This window comes from Manis pentadactyla, chromosome 3 (assembly GCF_030020395.1).
Source record: "Manis pentadactyla isolate mManPen7 chromosome 3, mManPen7.hap1, whole genome shotgun sequence".
NCBI lineage: Eukaryota > Metazoa > Chordata > Mammalia > Pholidota > Manidae > Manis > Manis pentadactyla.
Window position 1 is genome coordinate 65,875,768 of NC_080021.1, and position 26,860 is coordinate 65,902,627.

General features: G+C 39.0%; 1 protein-coding gene across 8 annotated transcripts in view; it reads left to right on the forward strand.

Annotated features, from left to right (window-relative positions):
• The window catches only part of EYA1 (EYA transcriptional coactivator and phosphatase 1), a 346,202-nt gene that overhangs the window by 301,064 nt on the left and 18,278 nt on the right, over positions 1-26,860 (forward strand). For all 8 annotated transcript variants that reach the window (XM_057497983.1, XM_057497982.1, XM_057497984.1 and 5 more), the window contains 4 exons: positions 23,133-23,191; positions 23,300-23,460; positions 24,521-24,635; positions 24,752-24,873. In XM_057497983.1, the coding sequence (XP_057353966.1) occupies positions 23,133-23,191; positions 23,300-23,460; positions 24,521-24,635; positions 24,752-24,873 (457 nt within the window). The remainder of the gene's footprint in view (positions 1-23,132; positions 23,192-23,299; positions 23,461-24,520; positions 24,636-24,751; positions 24,874-26,860) is intronic.

A 26,860-nucleotide genomic window follows, 5' to 3' on the forward strand; every position in this document is an offset into this window, starting at 1 on the left:
CACAGCGCGATCACCTAGTTAAGTGTGAAGCTGCATTGCACCTCGCTCCGTCAGTCTCCAAGTGCATTGGTTAATTGGGACAGACCTGAGGATTCTCTTGTGTCAGGATTTACAATGTGAATACTGCCGCCCTTTCTTGGGCCTTTGATATGTAGACTTCTGATCCAGGGGGCATTTAAGCACCTGCTCTTGTAGCCCCTTGTTTTCACCTTTCCTATTAATAAAATTTCTGGGTCAAAAGGTTACACTCTCAGCAGAGCCTGAGTTTAATGAGTCAAAGGCCAAGGAAAGGAGCTGTGGGCAGTCTCTAAGCAATGCCATAATTTAAAGGAAGTAATGATTTTTCTTATAAAGCAAAGACAGTAGTTTGCCTCCCCACCTCCCCCCAACCCCTGTTTTAATAAAGTCTTTAAATTTGCTATATTTTATTACTCCAAAATTTAGGTTATCATCTGTTAATTATTTTACTGTATCTTGTTTATAAATTTATTTTTAGCTAGGAAAAAAATCTTTCTTCAAAATATCAGTTATGCCAGTGCTAAGGAGCTTCAATTCCAAGTGCAGGATACATAATAACCTAATGCTCGTGCTTGCAAAAGTGTAAATGTTGTAAACTAATTCAGAAGTTGATTTTTTGAGTTGAAAAATAGAATTCATCTAGACAGTGATTTATCTCTATAAATAAACAGAAGCAACTCTGATTCCCAAAGTCCAGCTCTTGTGTGGCTGCTAGAAGCTCTTGTTCTCTGCTACTAGAAGAGGGGTCCATAGGTGCTCATAAAGAAGACGCTTCAGGAAGAGCTCTAGCTCTTTTCTGTTCTCAGTCCTTTCCACAGTCAAGGATGGTTTTATGAAGGTGTGGGTGTGTATTAGGTCAACTACATTTCAAACATTAGTGTACTCATGTACATATACACATATATGCCACTTGCCATGTTCAACTTTGTGCATCCTTCATAAAGCACAGAACATTGCCTTATACATGTTGACCATGAAGTGAGTATTTGTTAGATTGAAATCTTAGAATAGGAGAGCAATTTCTTTCCTTTCTCATGGGAGACAGTGGAGTTGACTTGCCTATGTTTTAAGGTAAATTGCTTGGCCTTGTCCCTTTCCTTAGTTAAGAAGAGTAACATTCAAACCCTCAGTTTAGGAAGCAGAATAAGTTCTTCAAGCAACAAATGATAATTAGACATAATAAATGTGAATTGAATTTTACTATATTGTAATTGATGGCCCAAAAGAAGCAACCTTATTTTCGCCATTAATTTTACTATTGAATAATTTTAAGTGTTTTTCCTATTTCACCATTTCTTACAAGATTCTATCATTTTTATTTTATCTGAAATAAAAAATAGAAATATAAAAATATATTTAAAGACTTCCTTAATTCTGTTGTTCATCAGAAAGTTAGGAGTCAAAGTATATACTATTTAACATAATAAAATATATTAACCTTATGCCAACAGTCAACATTGCTCTTATCAATAAAATAATAGAAGCAAATTGTCATTACAAAGGGAAACAAAATATGAATACCTTCTTTCAGCTCTATTATCAACATCATTCCAGGGATTTGGGGTGGCACAATAAAACCTAAGTTGTATAATTAATAAAATGAAAGATTTAAATGTTTGATTTTTGCAGATTTGAAATAAATAGAAAACTAAAGACAATCTGAGATAGTCTTTTAATTTACAATAGGCTTCCAAAAAGTGAAGGATTATAGAATCACATTTTAAAAATCAATAATCTTTTTATATTACAGCCAGACATATAGAAATTTTTATTAAATTAAAATTTTAAAATAGCAGTAACTACAATACACACACAAAATCAAAACAGGAAAGATAAGAAGTAACATATATTTGTAGGAAATAAATGAGTAAAATTCTGACATCTTACTGACAGATCTAAAGGAAGATTTGAATAAAAGATTTCTTCCTTTTCTGTTTTGTAATATGACAAATTTGTTTTAAGGTCCATATGAAAGGATAAGCAGACAAAATGAGCATCTAGCTCTACCAAACATTTAATATTTGGTAGATTCATATCATCTGCAACGATATGAAGATTTATGTTGGCCTAATGTTGACATTGCACTAACAACTCTGTGGAGAAGAGATCGCTCAGACACAGATCCAACTTGTAGAAAAATTTGTGTGTTAAATAAAACCAAACAAATTAACAGTGAAGAATGGATAATTCGACTTGTATGCAGAAATTGGTCAGTTAAAGAGTTAAAATACAAAAGACTCAAACACAAGGAGAAAATATAGGTAGATTGAAAGGAGATCTACTTCTTTGCTTCTGGGAAGTAAATTTTTAGGTAGCCATTTGTCCATAAGCATCAAGAACCTAAAAAAAAGGTTGATGCCATTTGCACTAATTATATACATATAGGAATTTTTTAAATAAAAGCAAATGCCCATGGTAATAAACATTTCTAAATTATGGAATTCTGATCGTATTTTATTTCTTGACCTGGGTGCTGGTTACATGAGTATGTTTCATTTATGAAAATTGATCGAGAGCTAATATGTTTTTTCAATAAAAAGTTAACTTTTAAAAAGTAGTATTTGGGGGAATGTATACACACATATAGTTTGCTGTCAATTCTGTTAAAAAAAATTTATGTCCTATGCATAAATATTCAACTGCTATTTTTCTAACACTGTACCTGGCCCATAGAAAGCACCCAGTATCTATTCGCTGAATAATAAATAAATGGAAAAACAAAAATTATATGAAAAGATACACTCTGGAATTTTAATATTGGTTGTATCTGAGATTTGGGGTTTTATTATTTTCTTATTTGTATTTTTCTATTTATTCCAAATTCTCTGTGTTTCTTTTGTAATCAGGGAAGAAAACAAATGCTATTTTTGAAAGTCATAGATAATATTAAAGGACAAAGCTATTTTTAACCAATAAAATAAATAATATTTCAACTCATTAAGAAAAAACAAAGACATAGCTCAAAAGAGACATGACAGACAATTCATAAAAGTGTTCAAACTGTCAGTATACATAAAGAAAGGAAAAATATTGAATTTCACTTCTAGTTATCAGAAATGTGAAAGAGTAAGTATTCAGTCTCTTGCCCACTAAGTTAGCAGATTTAAAATTGGTAAGATGGCCTGCAATGTAGTAAGATGAACATTTGCTTACATTGGTGGTAAGAATATAAATTGGTACAAGTTTTCTGAAAAGCAGTCTGGTAATATGTGTTCAGAGTTTTAATGTACTGATCCACTTAAGCTTCTATTCTTTTACTCAGAAATTCCACTTTTAGCTTCTATTCTAAGAAAAAAGCTGTAGACAGATAAATGATATAATACTAATAAGCATTCACTGAACACTTGTCCTAAGTGCTTTATATACATTATTCCACTTTATGCCCTGACATTCTCTGATAGAAGCACATTATTATCTACATGTTTTGGAGGAGCCAAGCAAAGCTTAGCGTTCTTAGAATAAAACTTGTCTTAGGTCACACAGCTACTGAGAGGCAGAATCTAACACAGGTTGACGTTTTCTTAGCAGTCTACACAATCAAATGATAGATCTGCCACGTTGTGTTTTTTGCCACAGAAATACAGAAATATTTTAAATACCTAAAAATGGATTAACCAATTAATGAAAAAATAATTGTAGTACTTCCTCACTGAAAATTCTTTTAAAGACTTTTAACATTCATATAGGGGAAACATTCATGGTCCATTTCAAGTTTTAAAACACAAGCTATATGATACAGTGTAGCCTTAATGTTAAAATTTGTGGCATAATATCTGAAAAGGCTATGTACTGTATGATTCCAACTATTTGACATTCTGAAAAAAAGCAAAACTATGGAGACAGTGAAAAGATCAGTGCTTGCCAGGGGTTGGAGAGGATAGAGGGGGAATAGATGGAGCCCAGAGGACTACTGGGGCAGTGAAAATATTCTGTGTGATACTATAGTAGATACACGTCATTATACATTTGTCGAAAACCATAGAATGCCCACCATCAAGGGTGAATGTTAGTGCAAACTGTGGACTTTGGGTGATGACAATGTGTCACTGTAGTTTCTTTGACTGTAATGAATCTATCGCTCTGGTGTGAGATGTGGATAGCAGGGGAGGTTAGTTATACATGAGATAAGGGACATATGGGAAATCTCTACCTTCTGCCCAATATTACTGTGAACCTGATGTTTACCTAAACAATGAAGTTTACTTTTTAAAAGTATGTGTATATTAAAAGAAAACTAAAGGGAAATGTATTTTTAAAAGCTACTATAACTTCAAGTTTGAAAACAAGTATACAAAATGAATGATACTATATGATCCTGATTTTAGCATCTATAACATACTAAAAAAATAACTAGAGGTAAACATATTAAGAGGCTGCCAGAGCATTTTGTAATCTCTTTATACCTGTTGCAACTGTGCTTCATTAAATAGTAATAAATATTATTGAGTAACTATTAAGAGCCAGGCACAGTTCTAGATGCTAAGGATACAGTGATGATTTAGTCAAGGTTATTCTCCTCCTGGAGTTGGCACTCTGGAAAGGAAGTAGGAACTAAACATGAGGCAAATAAAATAAGTTTAGGTAGAGGAAAGTGCTGTGAAGAAAATCAAACAGTAATTGGATAAAGGATGGTTCAGAGTGGAGCATCTTTAGCTGACATGCTCAGGAAGAGGTTTTTCTGAAGAGAGGACACTTGTGAAGAAACCAGAATGTTGGAAGGGAAGCAGCTGCAACCGCAGGAAATCATTCTGGAGGGGGAATGGCAAGTGCAAAGGCCCTGTGGTAGGAATGTGTTTCACTTATTCAGGAAATAGACAAGAAGATCAATGTGGCTGGAACAGAGTGAACCAGGAGACAGTGACAGAGTCCATATCAGGAAGGGCCTTGTAGACTGTGGTAATGACATTGGGTCATTTTTGTAATTGCAGTGGGAAGCCATTGGAGAGTTTTAAGCATGGACATTATAGACTAGCATTTACACTTTTAAAAGATCGTTCTGGTTATCATATGAGGAATGGGGCAAGAGTGGAACCAATCAGGTCATTAGGAGATTGTTGCAGCCAGCCAGGGAACTTGGGGCTGAGGCTGCAGCTGTTCTGTGCATGGTGAGAAGTTGCAAGATGTGCATTATAATTTGGTGGAAGCACTGGGAGGATTTGCTGATGGGTCAGATGTGGGAGGAAAAGAGAAGCAGAATCAAGGATAGCCATGAGGTGTGGACCTGAGCAACTGGATGAATGGTCACATTACCTGGGATGAGGAAGAGGGGTTTGTGGGGGCAAGGCAGGAGGAGGAGTTGTACTCAAATATTCTGCATTGGGCATATTAGGTTTGAAATATGTATTCAACATCTAACTCAAGAGATTATGCACAGGAAGGTTTGGATTTCAGAGAAAAGCAAATGTGAAGATAGAGTTTCAGGATCCATAAAGTCATGAGGCTGATAGCATCCTATAGGAGAAAGTGCAAATTGAGAAGAGGGCCTAAGGCAGAGCATTAGACACTCTACTCGTTAGAAGTAGGACCAAGAGAGAAGAGCTTTCAGGAGAGAGTGGTAGATAATGAAGTAGGTGGAAAAGTACGAGGTACCAGAAGCCTAGAGAATGTTTCAGGAAGAAGGGAATGGTGTGCGACTGCTGCCAAAGTTGAGTAAGACCAAGACAGAAGCAGCTGTGGGTTTTGGCAGGAATGCTGTCAGGTAGTGACTCTGACAAGCACCATTTCAGTGAAGCTGTAAGACATGAGCCCACCTGGCATGTTGAGGAGGGGCCGAGGGTTGACTGGGTGAAGACAGGAAGGACTGAGAATCCCCACAGTGACAGGATGAGAAGAGACAGGGAGGGGATCATAGGATCCAGAGAAGGCCATTTGGTTTTTAAATGGAAGATACTTAGGTGTGTTTGAATGTCAGTAGGAATGATTTAGTAGAAAGGAAAAAACATACAGTGTGACAGAGAGAAAAGAGCAGCATGAGAGACGTCCTTGGGTAGCCAGAGAGGATGGGATCCAGAACCCGAGTTACAGGGTTGGGCCTGCAGGAGGAAGGCAGACTCGAGCGGTGCCATGCAGGCAGGCTGCGGGGCATGGGTCATGGTACGAGGGGCTGTTCCCACTGTAACACCACTTACCCACTGAATTACGATTTTCTGTCTACCTCTCTCTGTCCCTCAGTAGGCAATGCTTGAGGGCAGGGACCTTGACTTTGCCCACTTGAACATTAATCTCCTAACACAGGATTTGGTATATAAAAGGATCTCATATGCTTTCCTTAGTTTCCAAATTTTTCAAATTAATAGTCTATAATGAGCACTACTGCTTTTACAATTTGCAAAAGTTAACTTTTTAAAAGTGAATGAATAATCACAACCTTAAAACAATTGAAATTGTCCAAGATAATAAATTTTATATCCTTCTTTAAAGGTCATATTTTCAAAATCCTTAATGCCAAAGCACAACATACATGCAAGGGGTATGTTGTAACATGATAGTGTGGTTAATGGTTTAAAAAAAAAAAAGGTATTTACATCAAAAAGTAAAAAAAAAAAGGTTTCTGCATTAAAAATGTTAACAAAAAGTCAGTGATTTCCTACAATAAAAAAAAGGATTCATCTTGCTGGGGAGGGGAGGAGGGTGGGATGACACTACCACTAACTGAAGTGGTAGTTTTCTTTAATTTTCTCCTGTTAATATTTCTTACAATTAGAACATTGTTGAATGTAATCATGACCCAACTGTTCCAACTGACTCAAAGCCCTATAGTTAACGTGGTTTGTTATCTTGCCATTCAAGAGGGACCAGAGGTGGAACTCATGAATTCATTCACTCGTGGGAGACTTCTCGGTACCTCAGTTTCCTCTGTACAACTGGATGCTGGTGGTGCCCCCTTCCGAGGCAAGTTACATCTGTTAGGAGCACAGAGCCAGCACTTTCACATAAGCTGCTCTGCTTATTTACGGAGTGTCTCCTCCATGCAGTGCTGGACAGGAGGGCTGTGGAGGAAGAAGAGGGGTAACTGAAGGAGGGGTGAGAGAATGAAGAGTATGGGACAATATGTGGTTTGCTGCCAGAATTCCCATGTAAAATTCCAACAGCAGTCACACCGGAAACCACCAGAGACTGCCAGTGTTTAGTTTGCAAATGCAGCTGGCTGCAGGCGCAGCGCTCTTTCCTCACTCCCATCCTCCTCCCACCTCCAGGTCCACAAGGGGAGGTTTACTCTGGGCGATTAAATAGCTACTGTATCTGGCTTCCATCACACCGTGCTGTCCCTTCATAGAAAACGAGGATGCAGATTTTATGTCAAAAAGACACGTGTTTCTTTGGTTGTGCCGATAAGTTTTCCTTTCGTCGTCCAGTCCTGGCCTCATGTTTCTGAGGATGGCTGGGGAGAGCTTGCTCATGGTGTCTGCAGTGTGGAGCTGAGCTTCTCCCTGTGCAAAGTCTCTTCACCAAGCAGAGCATCCCATCCCTGGATGCCTTCTGCAGCCGCAGGCCCCCTACACTGACTGGCTCAGGCTGCAGGTCCTCCCTTGGTGAAGTAGGAGACAGGAGGGCAGCAGGCTTTAGGAAAACTTCTATGTCAGTTAAAAAGCATTGACTTTCATTACCCATCAACATGGAGAACTCAGTCTTATCTCCAGTTCACACCTGAGGGAAACTGTAGTGACTTTTGTCCAAAACCACTTGGGCAGGTAACGGGAAAGCTAAGGTTGCAACAAGGGTTTCCCTTCCCAAATTTCTCATAGGCCTCTCTAGCCATGTCACATACCTTGGCAGTTCCTCTCTAGCAATATGAAGGAAGCAGTGTGTCAATGATGCTGTCACACAGTGATGCAATGAGGTGCAGAGCTCAGTAATGGTGTTTTTGCTGATGTATTCTTTGAAAGCTTTGTTTTCACTGTCTTAGAAGCAGTAGTTACTCAAGGAACCTAAAGCCCTTTTCTGCAGAAGTGAGGAGGTTGGTAGGTAGATAAATCAATAGGTAGGTGGTAGATAGACATATGCTTAGAAATTCCTGTTGAGTAGACAGAAATATTATTTTTGCAGCCACAGCATTACAGAGAAAAGAAGCTACTGTGCAGAAAGTTTACTAATGCTTGCTCTATTCTGGACACTGTATGGGGTATTGAGGGGAAGAGATGAAATATATTCACTGCTCTCAAGGAGCCCTGATGCTAGGTGGAGACAGGAAAGCAAAAGAACACTTTTATCCCAGTATGAGATCCGCAGTGCTGGAGACATACGGATGTCAGTGGAGTCCTCTGGCAGGACGGCCAGCCCAGACCAGGGGAGACAGGACAAGGCTGTGAATGTTGGAGAAATGACTTCCCAAGGAAGTGATCTTTGGCAGAGAGAGTGCAGAATTCAGGAACAGTGTGAGTAGGTGTGAAGCACAGAGCACACGGAGAGCAGTTGTGAGATAAGAGGGAAAAAAGGGAGATAGGAACCAGATCGTGAAAGGCTCTGTGCACTGTGGGGAGGAAATTGGGTTTCATATGGAACACCGAAGGTAATCATGACAGAATGTTCGGCATGACTGGGGAAGTGTGTGATATGGAGTCAGGTGTCAATAATCTAGGTGAGGCATCAGCAATGTTTGCTTGTGGAAATAGAGCACAGGGGCCAGTGTGAAAGCTTTGAGAAAGCCGTCTGGGAGGATTGGGGAATATATACAACATGAGGGTAGGGGAGCAAGAGTCTTAGTTTCTGGCTTGAGCAACAAGGTAGAGATTTTTTCCAGGAGTTAGCTAGCTTTGGAAGACAGATGCTAAACTGAATTGTGAGATGTTGAAGTTAAGTGTGTGTTGGACAAACAGTGGAGTCCAGCAAGCTGCTGTTGTGAAATAAGGACGGAGCTTGAAGTCATCACCCATGAAATGGGTTAAGATTTTCCAGGAAGAATGTGCCCAATGAAAAAGAAACATTAGAGCAGAGGGCCTTCTGCGAAATTTTTGTTTGGAAACACAGAATCGAAGTGTATTGAAGGTTCTGAGGCAGAAAATTGAATGACTCAAGTGAAGCAAGGGTGGTCTTCTTGCAAACCGATGATTGGCTTGCCTGTGACACTGTTTTGCCAGTCTCTTCATTCTGGGAGTGAAACTTCCGGGCAGCGGTGTGGTCTGAGCAAAAAGTGACGGCTTCCAAGATGGAGACCTGAGTTAGGTCCTTGCTTCCTACTAATGTGTGGCTCCCACCGAAGCAGCCCTCACAAGCACCAAGGAGGCTGTGCAGTCAGCAGGCAGAATCCAGAGCCCCGGCCCAGAGCCTGCGTGGGGCAGACCTCGGCCAACAGGGGTGCCTGCCCTTCTTGTTCAGTAGAAACGCCATTTCTTTCAGCTTCTCATAGTTGGCTGGATGGCTGTCAGTTTATTTAAAAATCCTGTGAACTTGACCTGTGGGTGTCAATTTGACAGACTCTTCGTTTAGATTCTTGATTTTGACAGGTGCTCACTAATCTCCAATCTGGGAGAGAGTCACTACTTTGTAAAGCCAGATTTTACTCAGTTACCCTCATAGGAAGTTTGCTTAGTAGAGAGAGGAATTTTTTTTTTTTTTTTAGTGCACGAGAAAGCCTGTAGCTTCAACTTCCCCAAAATCTGTTTAAATTGTGATCCCCGGAGACATCTCCCATTTCAGCAGTTACAATAGAGCCTCTATGCTAACAGCATTTCTAAGGAAACCCTCTCTAAATCCTGGATTCTTCTTGCTGGTGATTGTGTGCTACTTACTCCTTTGTAAGGCAGGTAGAGGGCTGGGCCGGGGGGACGATGCCGTTTTTTTATCAATATTATTTTGTAAATGTGTTTGCCTCCCCAGAAATAATCGAGTAAGAATTATCTTCTGGCATTAGCATTTTGTCAAAGCAAAAAGTTAAGGGGAGCTCTTGGGTCCAAGATATCATCCTTTTCAATTGGTGGTAATTGTTAATTTTAAACACATAGTAAGGCATTCCTACTGGACTTGGAGATACGATGTTTCCATTCAGCAAAAACACAAGTAGCATGGAAAATTAACCCTTGGAATATAGTGTTTAGCATGTCTGTAATAAGAACATGTAGAGGTGTGGTGAAATAAGACAATTTTCTCTTTTTTAAATAGTAGTTATAACATTTACTGTCTTTAAAACAGAAAGAAAATTATTTAAATTCTTAATGACAAAAATGAATAATTCATTCTACTTATAATCACATACCCATTGAAATGGTCATAAGCATAAGTCACTCCTCCTAATTGGCCGGGGCCTTCTGAAAATTAACAAGGGCTGTGCCAGAATCCAAGAGAATATTTAAAACTTTCAATTGAGACAAGAAACAAATGGAATTCATAGAACTCTTTTTAGAGACAATGGGAAACAAGACGAAGTAAGTGGGAGTACTCAGAAAGATGAGGTTGGCATCAAAACTGCCATCAAAGGATTAACAGCCATCCACAGAACCTATGGGGCAGGCTTTCAAGAAGAGTGTTCTAAGCAGAGGTTTTATAATGAACAAGGCTCAGTGATCTGAGTGCTAAAAATATCATTAAGGAAAACACAGGAAATCTAAGGAGAAAAATGAATGTCATGAATCTGTCCAAGCATGTCTCTGACAATGGTCATACACTTAAATATCTATCAGGCAATGACTGCGCCGTGCACGAAGCACTACTGCAGATGCTTACAAGAGACTTGTAAGGAGGACTGATAGTTCTAGCCCGACTATAGTTAATAGTCCAAGGAAGTATTGGAAACTATCAGCCATTATTTGTTTAAAAGACACATGAAACATGCATTATTTGTTTAAAAGACATATGAAACACTTTAAAAGATAATGTAGATAATTAACATACAAAATCTTTATTACATTTGTATGGAGTGGAGGGGAAAGTTGCTACCAAACACATATCTGGTTTTCCTTGCTTTGTCGGTTTGCCTCCCATCAGCAGGTAAGCTCTGTGAAGGACCCGAGGCACTTCAGATCGCCGAGTCAGGAGGGGGGCAGGAAAAATGACAGAAAAAATGTTAACAGTGGTTTTTCTGAAGAATGGAACTGAAGTTTCTTTCTTTTATATACTTTTCTGTTTTGCCTGACTTTTCCACATGAGTATGTGTCATTTTATAATCACACAAAATAAATTTATGTTCATAAAACTCACTTCTTAACCCTTCAGTGATGTAAGGCAGTAACAATATCAATTAACCTCTACCTGGGTCAGCACTTCTTCCCTAACTAAATTGTGTCAGTCAGATAGCTGGAAGGTTTCATTCAGTATCATCTCTGTGCTTGGTCCACATAAAAATAAATAGGCAGAAATGAGTCCTATTTAGAAAATAAACAGGGAGGAAAAGACACAGGAAAAGCTTTTTCTTTCTTCGAAAGTTTATTATCTGGTGGGACACACAGAAGTGATCTGTATTAAATCTTCATTTCCTTAGCCATCAAATGTGGAGTTTTAGGGAGGATTGGAAATATCATGAAAAACATAGCACCATGCCTGGCACGAAGTAGGCTCTCAGTAATTGTCGCTACTGTTGTTCAGGCAGTGGGTTATGGAGCATCCATCAGGCAGTGAGGAAGAAAAACCAATGCAAGTTTAAAAGAGGACATTGCCTTTACAGGAGAGAAAGGAGAGAGCAGACATTCCAGCAGGCACTGGACACAACTCCTGTCTGCTGAAAGAGGGGTGTGGGGGCCAGGCTGATTGAAACTAGCCTGGCAGAAGCGTGCAGTTCGCAGTGGGATGTGAGGGATAGACAGACAGACAGATGTAACAGATAGGCAAGGCTAAGCCTCATTATAGAGGCCCTTGAATGCTAAATTGCTTTGGAATATATTGTGTTTCCAGTTTAATTTTTGCAGAACATCTATTGATCACCTTTTGGTTAACTGTGACACTTACCTGTATCTTCTCTCTCAGCTCCTCCCCATGTTTATAAAGCCTTCCTGGCAGCATCTGTATCTCATTTCATTTTGTGCACTTGGTGCCTGGTATATAAATAGGCAGCCATTATTAGTTGTGTGTGTGACAAAATGAATGAAAGAATAGAAAATGTGTGTCCTATATATTTTCTAGAGATAGTCCACAGTTAATATGTAACATATATAATATTAACACACTATTAATGGTGCATAATATAGTATTTTTCTGAATAATATACAAACCACCAAAGCATGGTTATTTGTTACTACAAATATTTAATTCATGGGAAAAGGGGTGGTTTCATAGGGAATGAAAATATGAGTGTAGGAAAAATTTTTCCTTAGTTTTTCGTTGTGGCACCCACTCCTTCTCCCCTCCCCTTAGTGACACCCAGTGGTGTGGGGCTCACCGGAGCTCCCCATGCTGGCTGAAGCTTAGGTAGGACAGTTCACACCAAAGTCATGGAGCTTAAATAATTTATACTTACCTGAAATCTTTGTCTTATAAAAGAAGACTCAGAAGAGATGATTTCAGTGGGTGGAATTTTAGATCTACTGATACTGGGGGAGAGAACATTTTGAGTTAGAGAATCCCCCTCAGAGGTCCTCGCTCCCCCATAAGGGGCTGACAGGGAGGCAAGGTGACAATGGAACCTTCCTGCAGCTCCCAGGAACCTTTCTTTTCAAGAGCCTGCGTCTGGTCCTGCTTGCTTTTTCTCTCCAGAGTCAGTAATAACTATATGGCAGAGCGGCTTGGAGAAATTTTATGAACATATTAACTAAGGATGCTATTCTGAGCTACACATTCTTTTATACAAAAATGAGTATTTCTCACTAGTCTAAAATCATCTGGTCATATGATACAAGTTCACTAAAATCTGTAAATTGATGTCTTTTAAACTTTAAATTTCACTCCCCACCTCTGCAAAAAAAGTCACTTAGCCAGTTATGTTCAAGTATTTCTTTAAAAATTATATTGATATGTGGTTTGCAGTTAAGTAAAGAATCAATAGACCTGGAATGGTGATCAACTGGCACTTATTTGTTACAAATACTTAATATTAAAGTGAAAAATTGCTGCATAAAAAACAAAATTCTTAAAACATGACCTATTTAATATTATAGCTTTAGTTTGTTTTATATGTATCAGAACAAATAGTCTATGTAAATTAAGACTTCATTTAAATGCTTTGTGAATAAATTGCTATGTGATTCATTTTCTTCAAATGGCAGGGAGGGTTACAGGAAAATGATTGCAGAAAAGGATAAAAGGTTTCCTGGTTTGGGTATTTTTCCATGCTTCTGGCAGTAAATTTGCAATAAAAAGAATGATTTTTATAAGAATGTGATTATTCACAGCAAGACTACAGTTGGTGTCACTATGAAAAATTCTTCTTTCGTAGATACTCTCAGCAGGAATAATAAATCTAAAAGGGAGGCAACAGAAGTTACAAAGAACACTGTTGCCAGTGACAAATTATGTTTGTAAAACAATGAGCAAACCCATTGAAAACTGAGAAATCAGTTCAGCAGTAAATCAAAGGCTTATTCTTAAAAGTAGTTCTGACTGGACATTCCAAAGAATGACATTGATATTAGATGTACGCTGTTTTCTTTTTTTAAAACAGTCTGAATTATTCCGTACATCAAGTCAGCCTTTAATCTTTTTATCTTAATACTTTATCTTAAATTACATGATAGAGTTAAAAATAGGCATGGTATTTTTATGACAAAATTATGTAATACTATTTGCTATATTATTAAACATGAATGCACGGCCCTCTTTTGTATCTGAACGTAGCAAAATTTTCACTGTTTCCTACATGAATTTGTAAAATGCCATATCTTCTTACATTAGCTGAACCATAAATGAAGCTATGTGTTTGGGAACTAGCCTTTTGTGTATAATATCATGTGGTGGGGTACAGAATGCACTAAATATCTTGTCTGTTGTACAAAACATAACTTAAAATGTAAAAATGAGTCTTACAACATTAGATACTAGGTATTCACTGTATACTTAACTTTAAAAAAAATAAATTATAAATGTCAAAATCATTAGACCAAATGTAATATATATCTTGTCAATTAAATGAATCCATTAATTTCAGAGACAGTGTGGAGCGATGTTAAATAATCCCATTTTGCTTTAAAATCCTATTTTCAATTCTTTCTGGCTTTCATCAGTAAGCCTTTTTTTTCCTCACAGTAAGATTGAGAGTGTGAATAAAGACAAATATATTTAATACAAGCATGTGATTAAAAAGGTATTTATGGTGAGAAGGCACTCCATGCAGAGTGAAACGGACATATTTATTAACACTACGACTCTCTAAGGAGGAACTATCTACATGTAATTCCTTTGGGATTTTTTGAGAGACATGTTAAAGTGGTATTATCATGACATCTTATTCTTAATGAGCACATTTTAAAAGGAGTTAACACAAAAAATACTAAAATGTTTAAAAAACTTGTCTTCATTTTTTTCAATTATTAATAATAAACTTGAGATTCCTATAAATTTTTATTTAGTGATCTTAAACATTTGCCATAACTTTGTGCACAAGTGAATAAACAGTTTAAGCACTTTAGTGTATCTTTTGCCTTAATATGCCATGTTCAGGTACTTTCAGTAAATATTTTAAGAGTAGTCATCTAAACAGATTGAAACAGCTAATATCTTACCTTTGTTGACACTGCTGTAAATTCAAATCTTAAGTTTCAAATACAAGTACCTCGGTCTCCTAACTAATGTAAACATAATTCTAGTAAGATATTTCAGGGAATCCCTACAGGATATTGTAACATTAGATACATTAAAATACTGTTTTGTAAATAAGAAACAATAATTAAAAGCAGAACGTGTCTCCACAAGTTGCATCTTATTGCCGAATCTCAAAAATAGATGTTGAAATTCCTCTTGTCAGTTTCTGAAATTTGAAATCCTCTGCACCCCTGCATTGGCTTCTATAGTTGTGTCATCCTATTCCTATCAGAACAGGCAGGGATATTTAAATAATGTCTTGTATTACATGCTGGCGCCGATGCTATGCTGAATAGATCATTTAGAATGGGAATTTAAGATAAATTTGTCCAGATATGCTTTAATTTCTTAATTTGCATTATCCAAATTTGTCACACACACAGAGGTGTATTTCAAAAATTCCCTTTGTTCTTCATCTCCTGTGCCTTAGCCACGGGTAGCCTGCACTCCTTTCTTCTGCAAGGGAGCAGTGTGGTGGGAGAGCAAGAGCAATTGGAAGATCATGAGGTGCATGCCAGACAGACATGACAGGCCCTGCCAGCAGAGCGCCAGAGTTGAGGGGCCGAGAGCCATGCACCCCCTTTCCTGTGGCTGTGCACAGGCTTGCAGCCGGCCCGTAATAATGACACAAGGGCTTAAGCCCTTTATTACCTCAGTTTCAAAGTGCAGTGAGGGCTTTGACACACCTTTAGAAAGCCCACTGCAATCATATTATTCCACATCAGTAACTATAAATACACAGTGCAGTGATTGGACAGTCTCTTTTTTACAGAGAGAAATATGCAAGTTAAAACCTGGTTTCTGCAAATGTACCAGCTTGTGGAAAGGATTTCTTAACCACAGAGACTCTCTGAATGTAATTGTCAGTGAGCTAGAAGCAAGATTCTTCACATCTTTCCCATCAGTTGGCTTGTTTTTGACTACCCCTTCCCCCTTCATAGAACTTCTGAATCATAGAGACTCTCTAGGGATGGCCCAATTTACCTTTTTTTTTTTTGCAAGAAGTTAAAAAATATCTAGGAAGTCAGGAGTTATTTCCAAAAGCTCTAATGGAAATCACTTCCTTAAAACCTCTGTCACTCAAATACTGGTCACCCTGTAATGCCATCTGTACAACTTAGATTTTCTGTGAGGATGAGGGTAGTGTGGGCAGACCTACAGGGAGATGCCCCCACTCCTTTTTTTTTCCTTTTTAAAACGCTGCTGCTGATCATTTGTCAAAACAGTGTTCAGACAATTTGTGTGAGTTTGTCTCTAAAGTACTGGAAATAGTCCTGTGCTCTGTACTAAATATTTTTCATGTTTAGAAATAAAAAGGAAAACTTCTTTCTAGTAATTTACAGATGTCTCAGTACCAAGCAAGTACACATATTGTTCAGTGGGGTGGTATACACAGTGGATGTAATTGCCTGGTGACAGGTAGGAGAGCCCAGGTGCCTGGACAGAGAGCCCAGCCATCATTTCCTCCACCCTGGCCAACCCCAGCCCGTCTCAGTGGGCACACTGCTGCAGAGGCACAGTGCACGAAGTGTATTCTCTAGTGGTTCTTTTTCCCTTCCATTTTTACTTTGTAAAAGGAAAGTATTGAAACAATTAGTTGGCAGGAGGGTGTGAGTTTTCTCAAGGTAAATTTGGAAAATAGAGCAAATATAGCCTTGCTCAGCAGAATTTGGGATTGTGTAACTCAACTTCTCCAAAGATGTGATTGTAACATTTTCATATTGTTCCCTTTCATAACAGGCAGCCTGCCTCAAAGCCTTCTTAGAGTCTGTTTATGCAGAGACTTGAATTTTACATGGTGTTTATGTTTCTAGTGTCGTGTTCAGAAGTACAGCACCTCATGCTGGCGCTTACGCCACTGTGCTTGGCACAGATAATGAGACTCATTGTAACTGTCTTAATTCTTTTGATAAACTCTCCTAAACTAACTTGAATAGTATGGTGTGTTTTTACATAATTATGGCACAAGTGAAAGGTTTGGGGGAAAAGTACAACCACTACAGTATCAATGCAGAATAAATATTTGCAGAAAAATTCTGCCATAACTTAATATTTTGCATATGAGCCCCTCTACAAAATCTGAGTTATTCCTAGAGCTCGGTCCAAAAGAACATGTCTGTGGCCCAGCCTTGGAAGGCCAGAGATGATGATGGATCAGAAAAAGGTCAGATTGAGTTGCAATGCCAAAAAATAATGACAGAAGGGACCGAAAAGGCAGAATAACAGTGTAACCAGGGTTCTGAAAGTGAACGTGCCTTCACCACATGACTGTGAGATCGTACCCCATGTGGCTTTCTTCATACTTCCGACTCAGAGCTGGTATTCAGCAGCTTCATGTGTTGGCAGTTTTCCCCAGCCATCCATGTGAGCATTTAATAATCCAGCCCCATGAGTGCTTAGATGTCTGTGAGCTGAGGGCCAGTAAGTAACTGAAGCTTGCTAATTTTATTTATTTTACTCCTCTGTGAAGCATAGGCCATGGAACATAAAGGGAAGCCAGGAGAGGGTAATCGGTCGTTTGGTTTGTGGTATTTATCTGAAAGACGATTGGAGGAGCCTGTCATATAGAACAGAGGTTTGCGGGCTAACACCTGTGGGCTCAGCACCGCACCTCTCTGCCTATTGCCAGCTGCCCTCATTCGACATCGCCACCTGACTGCAGCCAGATCCTTGTGCTGGGGCCTCCGACCTTCTCCGGGGACACACTGAGTCAAAGTCATGCTGACACCTGTGCTGTCACTACCTACAGCTACGCTCTGTCTCCCCACCCCTGGCAGGGCCCCAGTTAACACAATGGCTCTCCTCCCAGGACAGTTTCCCTCTGAAGTGCCAGTCACATAAAGGCCTGGTGGTGTGAGGAAGGATTACAGCTTGTACAGGAGGATGGAGGGCTCCCATTCCAGCTCCAGGCTGGGAAAGGGGGCCATGGTGATGAACGATGGGCACAGGCAGGAGTGGGGCAGGCGAAGGGGAGGATGCATGTTGGAGCTGGAGTTGGCTAAGCTCCAAACAACCGACAAGCCACGGAGGACTGAGATCATGGCTAACGCAGGGAGTGGGTGGTTATCTGCCTGGGGTGAGATTGAGGGAGTCTGGGAAGAAACAGTGCACTGGGGTCAAAGACATAGTGTCTCAGCATTTACCTTACATTGTTTAACCTTTGAGTCTTTATTTCTTGTATCTGTAAAATGGGTTATAACATCAAGTACTGTTTTGTTCTCACCATAAATAACTCTAATTCAAGTCAACAAGAAATCGGAGGCTGTGTGAGCATGAAGCCCTGTGCCTGCCTGCTGCAGGATTCCGAAGAAGTATAAGAAAGGACACTTACTGAAGTAGTTTGTCATCGCTTTGGGGAAAGGGGGAGTGTGTTCTTCAAGGGATGCAAAATGTCACTGTAAGCCACTTTGGTAATCAAGTGTCAGCAGGTGGCATATCCCTGGGGCTTTAGGGCTTCCAAAAATGGAGGGACTGATCTCAGGATGGAAACGGTGGTCCAAAGCTGTAGCAGTATCTGAGTTTGGAAATTGTAAGATTTTCCTTGGGAAGGCCAATCACAGCTTTGCCCAGCACTGGCCCTGACTCTTCCTTAGAATCTGTTTGTGCTCTGTGGATATAAGTGTATGAAAATGGGTTAAATAACAGTATTTATTATGTAGGTATCTACTCTTGACTTGATAAAGAGACTTTATGCAAAAATGTTGCCAATTTTGACAACCCTTTGGAAAGCCATTAACAAAAAATAACTTTTCCCCCCTCCTGATCCTTTTCCAGCTTCCATAGCAATGCTCGCATCTGTAACTTGGGGAGTAAAAGAAACTGTCCCCAAGAGCCTTCCCTCTCACCGTCCTGGGACCTGCTCACTGGCCCCACAGAGATCTTTTGCATCTCTAAGTCTAGGGTATTTCCCCCAGAGAATGAAATCCGGGTATTTCCTACAGAGACAGGGCTGGCTTTCACAGTACGTGCCGCTTTCCCCCACCCCACAGCATTCAAAAGTAGAGGGCTGGCATTGACAGCCTGGGGTCAAAAAGCTATGTTTTGTTTCTGTTAGCACAGCTTCAGTAATTATGAACCATCTCTAGCAGTCCACCGTTTCTCTCTTCATTTGATTGCTTTAATCACAGAAGCAATAAGGATAAATGGGCTATTTTGTCCCTCCCTGATCTAGCAAAATATAATTTCAGTTTGTCAGACCACCACATCCCTCTTGGACTAAACAGAATTCAGCCATTCAGCAGGAGTATGTTCCTTTGGATTGCAGGGAGGTTCTGCAGCATTTACAACTGTAATTTATCACATGTGTAGTTAGTTACTTAACTTCTGCCTTTCCTGCTAAACTGTAAGTGCCTTGAGGACAGGGATTGATAAATTGATGCTGCTTCCAAAGCCAGCTCCTTCCTATCACCCGCCAGCCTGTGTAACTCTTCCTTTCCTGACTCTCCTCTGGGTCCCTCCCTCCTGCCTCATCCTGCAGCACACCAGGGGCTCCTGCCTCAGGACCTTTGAACTTGCTCTTTCCTTGGCCTGCAAGGCTCTATCCCCAGAGATCTGCACAGCATTGCATAGTTCCCTTGCTAGATGTTTTTTTTTTCTCTTTAGCACCTATCACTACCTAACATAGTGTACATTTTGCATATTTTCTTGTTTGGGCATCTCCCCCACCAGAATGTTAGTTCTAAGATGGTAAAGATTGTTGTCTATTAAGTGTTGTATCCCTAGCATCTAGAATAAGTGACCCCCTAATTAATAATTGGCTATGTGAATGAATAAATGATCACCTTTCTAAGCTGAGGCACCTATCAGCCAGCTCAGATGAGTGCCGAGTGCATATCAACCAGGCGTCCTGGCCTCACGACCTCTGCCCCAGCTGTGGCTCCAGCCAGACACCCAAACACAGTAGGGGTACCTTGGGCATCTGAAGTCTCAACAGGACAGACTAATACATAAACTGTTAAACTGGCTGAACAGGCAGTGGTGAACCCTGGACATGTGAATGCTACCCTAAGACTTGGATTTGGTAATGACTTTGACTTCTTAAAATCCTAACACATACTTTTTAGAAGCTTATTTCAAGAGTACATTTTCAGCACATTCAGTCTTCTTAGAATAAAAACTTATTTTCCCATGGAATTCTGCCTGTTCTGCATTCTGTGTATTAAACACCAAAGTAGGGTTTTTAGGACTGTATTTTGGTGCCTGAAAATGTGGGAAGCTTCCATTCTTCTGTCTGTAGATTCTCCCAGAGGTGGGAGTCAGGGGGCTTTAAATGTGATGGTGGTAGTTTTTTCAATGGATCCAGAACCCCTTTTGCTTCCCTCCATTATCTGATTTTCTGTGTTTACAACACATTTGAAAACTGCAAACAATCAAGTCCAGAAAGCAAAAATGAAACTTAATTTTAGGCTCCTAAAAAGACAAACACACAGCTAGATAGCTTCTGAAAAGTGGGAGAAGGGGAGTCTCATCCCAGTGGAGGAGGAGACAAAATTTCAGCTTATCAGAATGTGGGGAGCTGTACTTTCCAACTTGAGAGTGAGCACACTTACAGGGGTCCCTCGGCACACAGCCCTGCTGTGAAAGGCTGTGGCAGGATTTTAACATTCTCTATTCTTTGAGGAATTAAAGTTTTAGTAGGAAGGTGTAAATTAGTAATATTATAGTTCCTCATTTTAAAAAATGCTTATTTCCACAAGACATTTATACTATTTGAAAGCCCATCAAAGACATATAGTAAGTCTTCAGAATGTATCTTACTGATTCAAAGTTTGTGTAATATAGAATTTCTCTATTGTTAAGTGAAATGAACAACAGTTCCCAAAACACATTTTTACATAGGCATTTCAATGATTTTTTTTTTTTTTACTCTAGGGCTGCTAATTAGGCCCTTTAAAAAATGCTCTTTATTTTTGCTTCTCTTTTCATTAAAATCATTCTACAAAAATTCTTCTGATAAAGAATGAGGATATCCTTGTTGCCACCACACCAAGCTTTGCTTTAATCACGTCACTGTGAGGTGAGTTTGGTATCTGCAGGTAAAGCCTGAAGCTGTTGACACTCAATTAGAGCTAACCAAGATATTGAACAATACTTCAACTGAGGGCCTCTTCCTGGGAGCACAAAGTCTTAACTAAAGCTAGCAGGAGAAAATAAATACAGGATGTGGAAGACAATAGCAACAATGGAGTCATTAACAGTCATTAGAAGATAACTGAGTCTCTGTTAGGAATGGAGATTTACCAGGGCATTCATGCAAGAAAAGCCTCTTAGCACCCTGCTTGTCCAAAGAATTCTTCTCACCCCTAAAGTTAACCTAGTAACTTTGAGCCAACTTTGATTCCTTGAATTAAATTCTTTTACCACATCTTTTCCTCTTCTAGTTCCTCATTTTTTGATAAAATATAATATTACTAACTTACACCTTCCTCCTAAAACTTTAATTCCTCAAAGAATAGAAAATGTGAAAATCCTGCCGTATCCTTTCACGGCAGGGCTGTGTACCGTGTGGCCTTTGTAAGTGTGCTCACTCTCAAATTTGCTTATCCGTCTCTGTTCATTCATTCTCCTAAGAGAGAAAAGTCCTCTGCTGTGGCGCTACAGCTTTTGGGGCATTTTTGTTTGTATTTTGCAGTGGGGGGTGGGGGGTGCAGTTGGAATGCTTTTCTTGTTTTGTACAATAGCCATGCACCCTAAAAGAGTTTTTTCTCCCACAACATAAAAACTGTATTTCTGGTGAGATAAATGGCAGACATTTCTACTCATGATTTAGTAACTCTTTAAACCCAGAATAAGTATGTTGTTGAAAAACACCATCATTCATTTTCCTAAATCTGATTAAATTAATAACTGAGAAGTTTCCTACATATTTTCCAGGAATGACCTGTTTTTAAAATGTTAAATTCACAGTCCGCATGTGAGGCCCCCTACACTTGCTTTTCCTTTTTCTTATCTGAGGTTATGGACCTCAGGAGAGCAGGGGAGGGTTACAAGGTCAAAGTCTTTTCCTCCTTGGAACTTGCTTCTTGCTGGGAGAGGGTTGCCTGGAAAATAGATGCTTTAGAGAAGAGGTTGGGGGGTCACGATTTTAATTCTGTTAAGCAACAGCTGGTTTGAGTTTCTCTCTACTTCTATCTCCTGCTCCTTCCTCACAAATACAGGGAGAGAAAAGAATTTGTTCAGAAGGAACCGGCAACATAAAAATACACCTTCTGTTACTGCAGTGCTTTACTTATGTTATCTTTGTTACAAAGTGGGTGTTGAGCACTATGGGGGTAGACTAGACTTTACAAAAGTAACCATATAGTGAATATGACCAGAGCTTTAGTCAGAAGATCCTTTATAGGATGTGTGCCTGGGAATTTCTCTTAGTATTTTTAACTAAAACTCTTTGTGGAAATAATTAAAGCCTCCATATTTGGAGACCAACTGTTAAGTGAAGAATCCTGACTGAAATACTGTAACATGCCCAGTGTGTGCCACTTGTTTCCAGACTAGAAACTTTGTCTATCTCCAAATTATGCCTTCATCTGTCCAACAATTGTTTATGGAGTGTCTGCTCTTTCCACAACTGTGCTAGGGGGCTGGGGATACAGCAGGAGGTGTAGGGGTGCTCATATGCAAACAGGTGCATAAACATGAACTCTGTCCAGTAGAGCTTTAGCCCAGCCTCCTCTTCTAAACAGTTTATAAATGGTTTGGGATTTAAAAGTCAGGTCTGTTGACATAACATTCTTCTATGATAAACTAATTAACCTAATACTTAAAATGAGCCTGTAATAATAATGAAACAGTAAAAAGTAAGAGTAAAAAGGTAAAAAACACTACATGGCTTGATTGTTTTTATTAGGTTTTGTAGTCTCCCATGTTTTTTACACACACACACACACACACACACACACACACACACACAAAGAATAAAACACATCTCTCAAATCAACGGCAAACCAGTAACAGATTTTTTGTCTGGGCTTCTCAGCACACTGGCCTCAGGCTGTGTTGGTGTGTGGCTCAACAGCAATCAGAGGTCATAATTTCATTGGCAGTTAGCATCAGGTTTAATTTTTCTAGCATGTTACATTTACCGAAATGTCTGGTTTCAGTTATGCTTAGGCATTGACTGAATCAGCTTTGAGCAGCATGATGTCTTCAGGTACCTGAGGTTTATGGAACACATATGCTAATTGTTTTCAATCACTTTCCTTTCTAAACACAAAAATGTGTTTTCTGAAGCTGAGTAACAGTAGTCCTTAATGACATTGCTCCTTTCTTATATCAAAAGAGGACCTGATGTAGGTAAAAAATGTCAACTTAACAAGTCTGACGTCTACTGGTGGACATAGTTGAAAAACAGTTTCAATTAAAGCTGTGGGGTTTTTAAAAAATAACTGTGTAGCTTTTTAAAAAAATGTAGATCCGTTTTGAAAATTAATATGTATATTTTGATTGCATTTTAGGAATGTGACCAAGTTCATATAGATGATGTCTCTTCTGATGATAATGGGCAAGACCTCAGGTGAGCACATTGAGATGTGAAGGATTTTCTCCACTTTATAGTTTCATTGGTCAGCTAATGAAGAACTTTCTGTTTGGTTAACTTTGGGCTTTTCTTGCATCTAAATAGCACATATAACTTTGGAACAGATGGCTTTCCTGCTGCAGCAACCAGTGCTAATTTATGCTTGGCCACCGGTGTGCGGGGTGGTGTAGACTGGATGAGAAAGTTGGCTTTCCGCTACAGACGAGTAAAAGAGATCTACAATACCTACAAAAATAATGTTGGAGGCAAGTGACCATCACCAATATCTTACTGGATTAGTTAAGATATTCTAGATAAAATTGTTAAAGTACCACACACTTTTGCTTCAAACTTTTTTGGATATAATAGCTTTTTTTAAGAGCAATTTCATCTAGCTAGCGATTATTCTGCTGTGATTTAGTGACAGAAATACTGGACTTGAGCCAGCTGCCCCGACTCGTCTAGTTCAGTCCTGGCTCCATCACCTAGCAGTAGTGCTGTGAGCCGGAGTGGGTTTCTGGACCTCTCTGACATTCAGTTGCCTTCCAATGATGTGGGATTGACAACCCTTGTCCAAATGACTTGAAATGGATTGTAAAGCTCCTTCTACTGGGTAGAGCATGTAGTAGTTCAGATCTTTCTATTGTGGTTCAAAATAGCTTTTATGCTATTTCAAAATAGCGTAAACAGAAATATATTAACTGAATAATGAGGGTTAGGGTTGTGTTGGTTTCCAGCCCAGCTAAGCCAGATGCTCAAATAATGCCATCAGGAATGCCTTACCTATGCTTTCCTTTGGGTAGGAGTTATTCTAGGTCAGTCTCTCCCAGAAGGTGGCAAAGATGACCACTGGTAGGTCCAGGTTTATATTCTACCAGTTCAGCACCTCCACTGGGTAGAAAAATGTATTTCCCAATAGATTCAGCAAAAGTTCCAAGACTGACTTTCACTGGCCAGCCCATAGTCACATACCTACCCTGGGACCCAAAAAGTATGGTCAGCTCTGCCCAAACCACATGGCTAGAGAAATGGTTGTGCAGAGGCTCCCCAAAAAGAAGAAATGGCCTCATAACTGTCTTTATAACCTGACTACAGAATGACTATATGACGACTCTATAACCCGAAGAAGGGATGCTAGGAGTGAGAAATCAATAGTCCTTCCCTGTAATACTAAAGAAATATTTGTCAAGTGAGTGCTAATATGTGAAAAATCATTGGTTTACTATAAAGCTTGAGGGTGGTGTTCGTCATATTAAATGTTTATTATTTATAAAGTTGAATAGACATGTTGGTAAGGAAGTAGTTCTTTTGCTTTTAAATCTACAGGTCTGCTTGGTCCAGCCAAGAGGGAAGCCTGGCTGCAGTTGAGGGCTGAGATTGAAGCACTGACGGACTCCTGGTTGACACTGGCCCTGAAAGCCCTCACGCTCATTCACTCCCGGTAAGCTCTCTGGAGTCACTCTGTGGTGCCGGGGCTGGAAGATGAGCCTTTCTCATGCTTGTTGGTTTTGGAGACTTACTTTTCAATAGTTTTTCTTTTGTTTTCTGTTCTCACAGGACTAACTGTGTGAATATTTTAGTAACAACTACTCAGCTCATCCCAGCCTTGGCAAAAGTCCTGCTATATGGATTAGGAATTGTATTTCCTATAGAAAATATTTACAGTGCAACTAAAATAGGTGAGCTGCTCTTGTTTTGTTTTACAATCAACTCTTCTCAGACTAGGAATAAATGAAAAACAGTAAATGAAACTTTTTTTGGAATGCTAGATGTCAGGAAACTAGAAGAATAATTTAACCAATTTTATTGTCAAAATTGACTTTACACCTCAAGAGTAATAAGTCATAATCCATAGTTTTATTCAGAAAATTTTACTTCACATTAAGACCTGTGCATTTTGGCTATAATTAACTTAGCATCAATTCTGTATTATTATCTTATATTTTCTTTAGGCAATGTCAACAAAAATATAAGCTAAAACAAATAGTAGTACAGAGATACACAAGGTAGAAATGAAACAACTCTATAGTTTCTTTAGTATTTCTGGAACTTATTTTACTTTATTTTTAATTCAACATGTATAAATATTTGAGTTCCTGTTTTGTTATGGGGATACAAAAAATAAATTCTTGCAAGAAGGAAACATAGTTGAATAAAGAAGACTAATATGATATTACTTAGAATACAAAGCAAAACAGATTGAAAGTGGGATAAAAAGAAGACACAGCTCTTGTTTTTAGAGAATTTACTGTCTAGCAGGGGAAACAATATTTTAATTATTATAATATGATTAGTATGTGAATGAGCATTTATCAGGTATTTACTACATGCCCAAAACTATACTAAGCATTTTACATATTAAAACCAATCTTCACAACCTTTCCATTTTACAAATGAGGAAGCTAAAGCTCAGAGACTTAAGTAAATTAAGTTAATACTTTGTTAACTGTTGAACTAGGTGTCTCTGATTCCAAACTCCAAACTCATTTCCACACCCCAGAGAGTAAATCCACACTAAATGCCTGAATGTGCGCTGAGTGAGGAAGCTTTCATTCCCACCCAAGAAGGATCAGAGGGCAAATGTCAGAGAAAGTTAATGGGGAAGAAATCGCATTTGAGCTGGGTATAGAAGGGTAAGTAAGTAAGAGATTCATAAACAGATGGGCTAGTGAGAGCAAAGGGACAGAGAAATTAAAATGTGTTCCTGGCTGAGGGTCCTGCTGGCTAGTGAGCATTGGAAGCTAATGCTGGAAGGGTACACTTCAGCCTAGTTCTAAATGGCTCATATGTCACCCTAATGAGATGAATGTTCTGAGGAAGTCCTAGGGGGGGAAGATAAGTAACCTAGGAGGTGGGAAGAAAGTTGTTTCTGGCTACCCAACTCTACCTAAAGAAAAAGAGGCAAAATGGAATTAATGTAAGTCTGTTTCTTTGACTACACTTGTATACTTCCTATACTTCTCCTTCAAAGCATTTACTAAATTATTGTTAGAGCTATGTATATAGTTATTTGTTCATCCTTGGCAACTTAGTCTGTCTTGCTCATCATTGTAGTAGCCCAGCACATAGTAGGTTATCAATAAAATTTTGTCAGATTAAATAAATGGTTATCCTAAAGAAGGCTGTCACATTTGCTTCTTTAGGCACCTGGGTCAGTAGGGGCACTATTACCTGATGGAAAAATTAGGCTTGATGGGAAAGATAGGAGTTTGATCTTATCAATGTTGAGTTTGAAGAACCTGTGAGGTGTTCCGATAGCCTTGTCAGGTTGGACATATCTGGAGTTTGAAAATGATTGATGCCTCCTTAAAAGGCCCAAGAACAGAATGCTAGAAAATACTTATTTAGTAAAAGAAGAAATATACCAAATAGAATTCCTAGTAGCCCAAATCGAACCAGAATTTTTATATGTTCTCATGTTCCATAAAAATAGAAGTTTATACTAAGTCAGGTGTTTATCCTAAATATATAAATAGAGGGGAATCATACTGTGATTTATAAACAGGAGTCCATGGTAAAGATTTATCAGCACATGAAAGAATAATTTCCAAAGAAGCATACAGTACAGAAGGGCTAGTGCTTAACTTCCAAGAGGGAAAGAGCAAGTGTAGTGTATTACAGGTCACGCACACCGAACTCTACTCCCAAGTAATTTACAAATGTTAG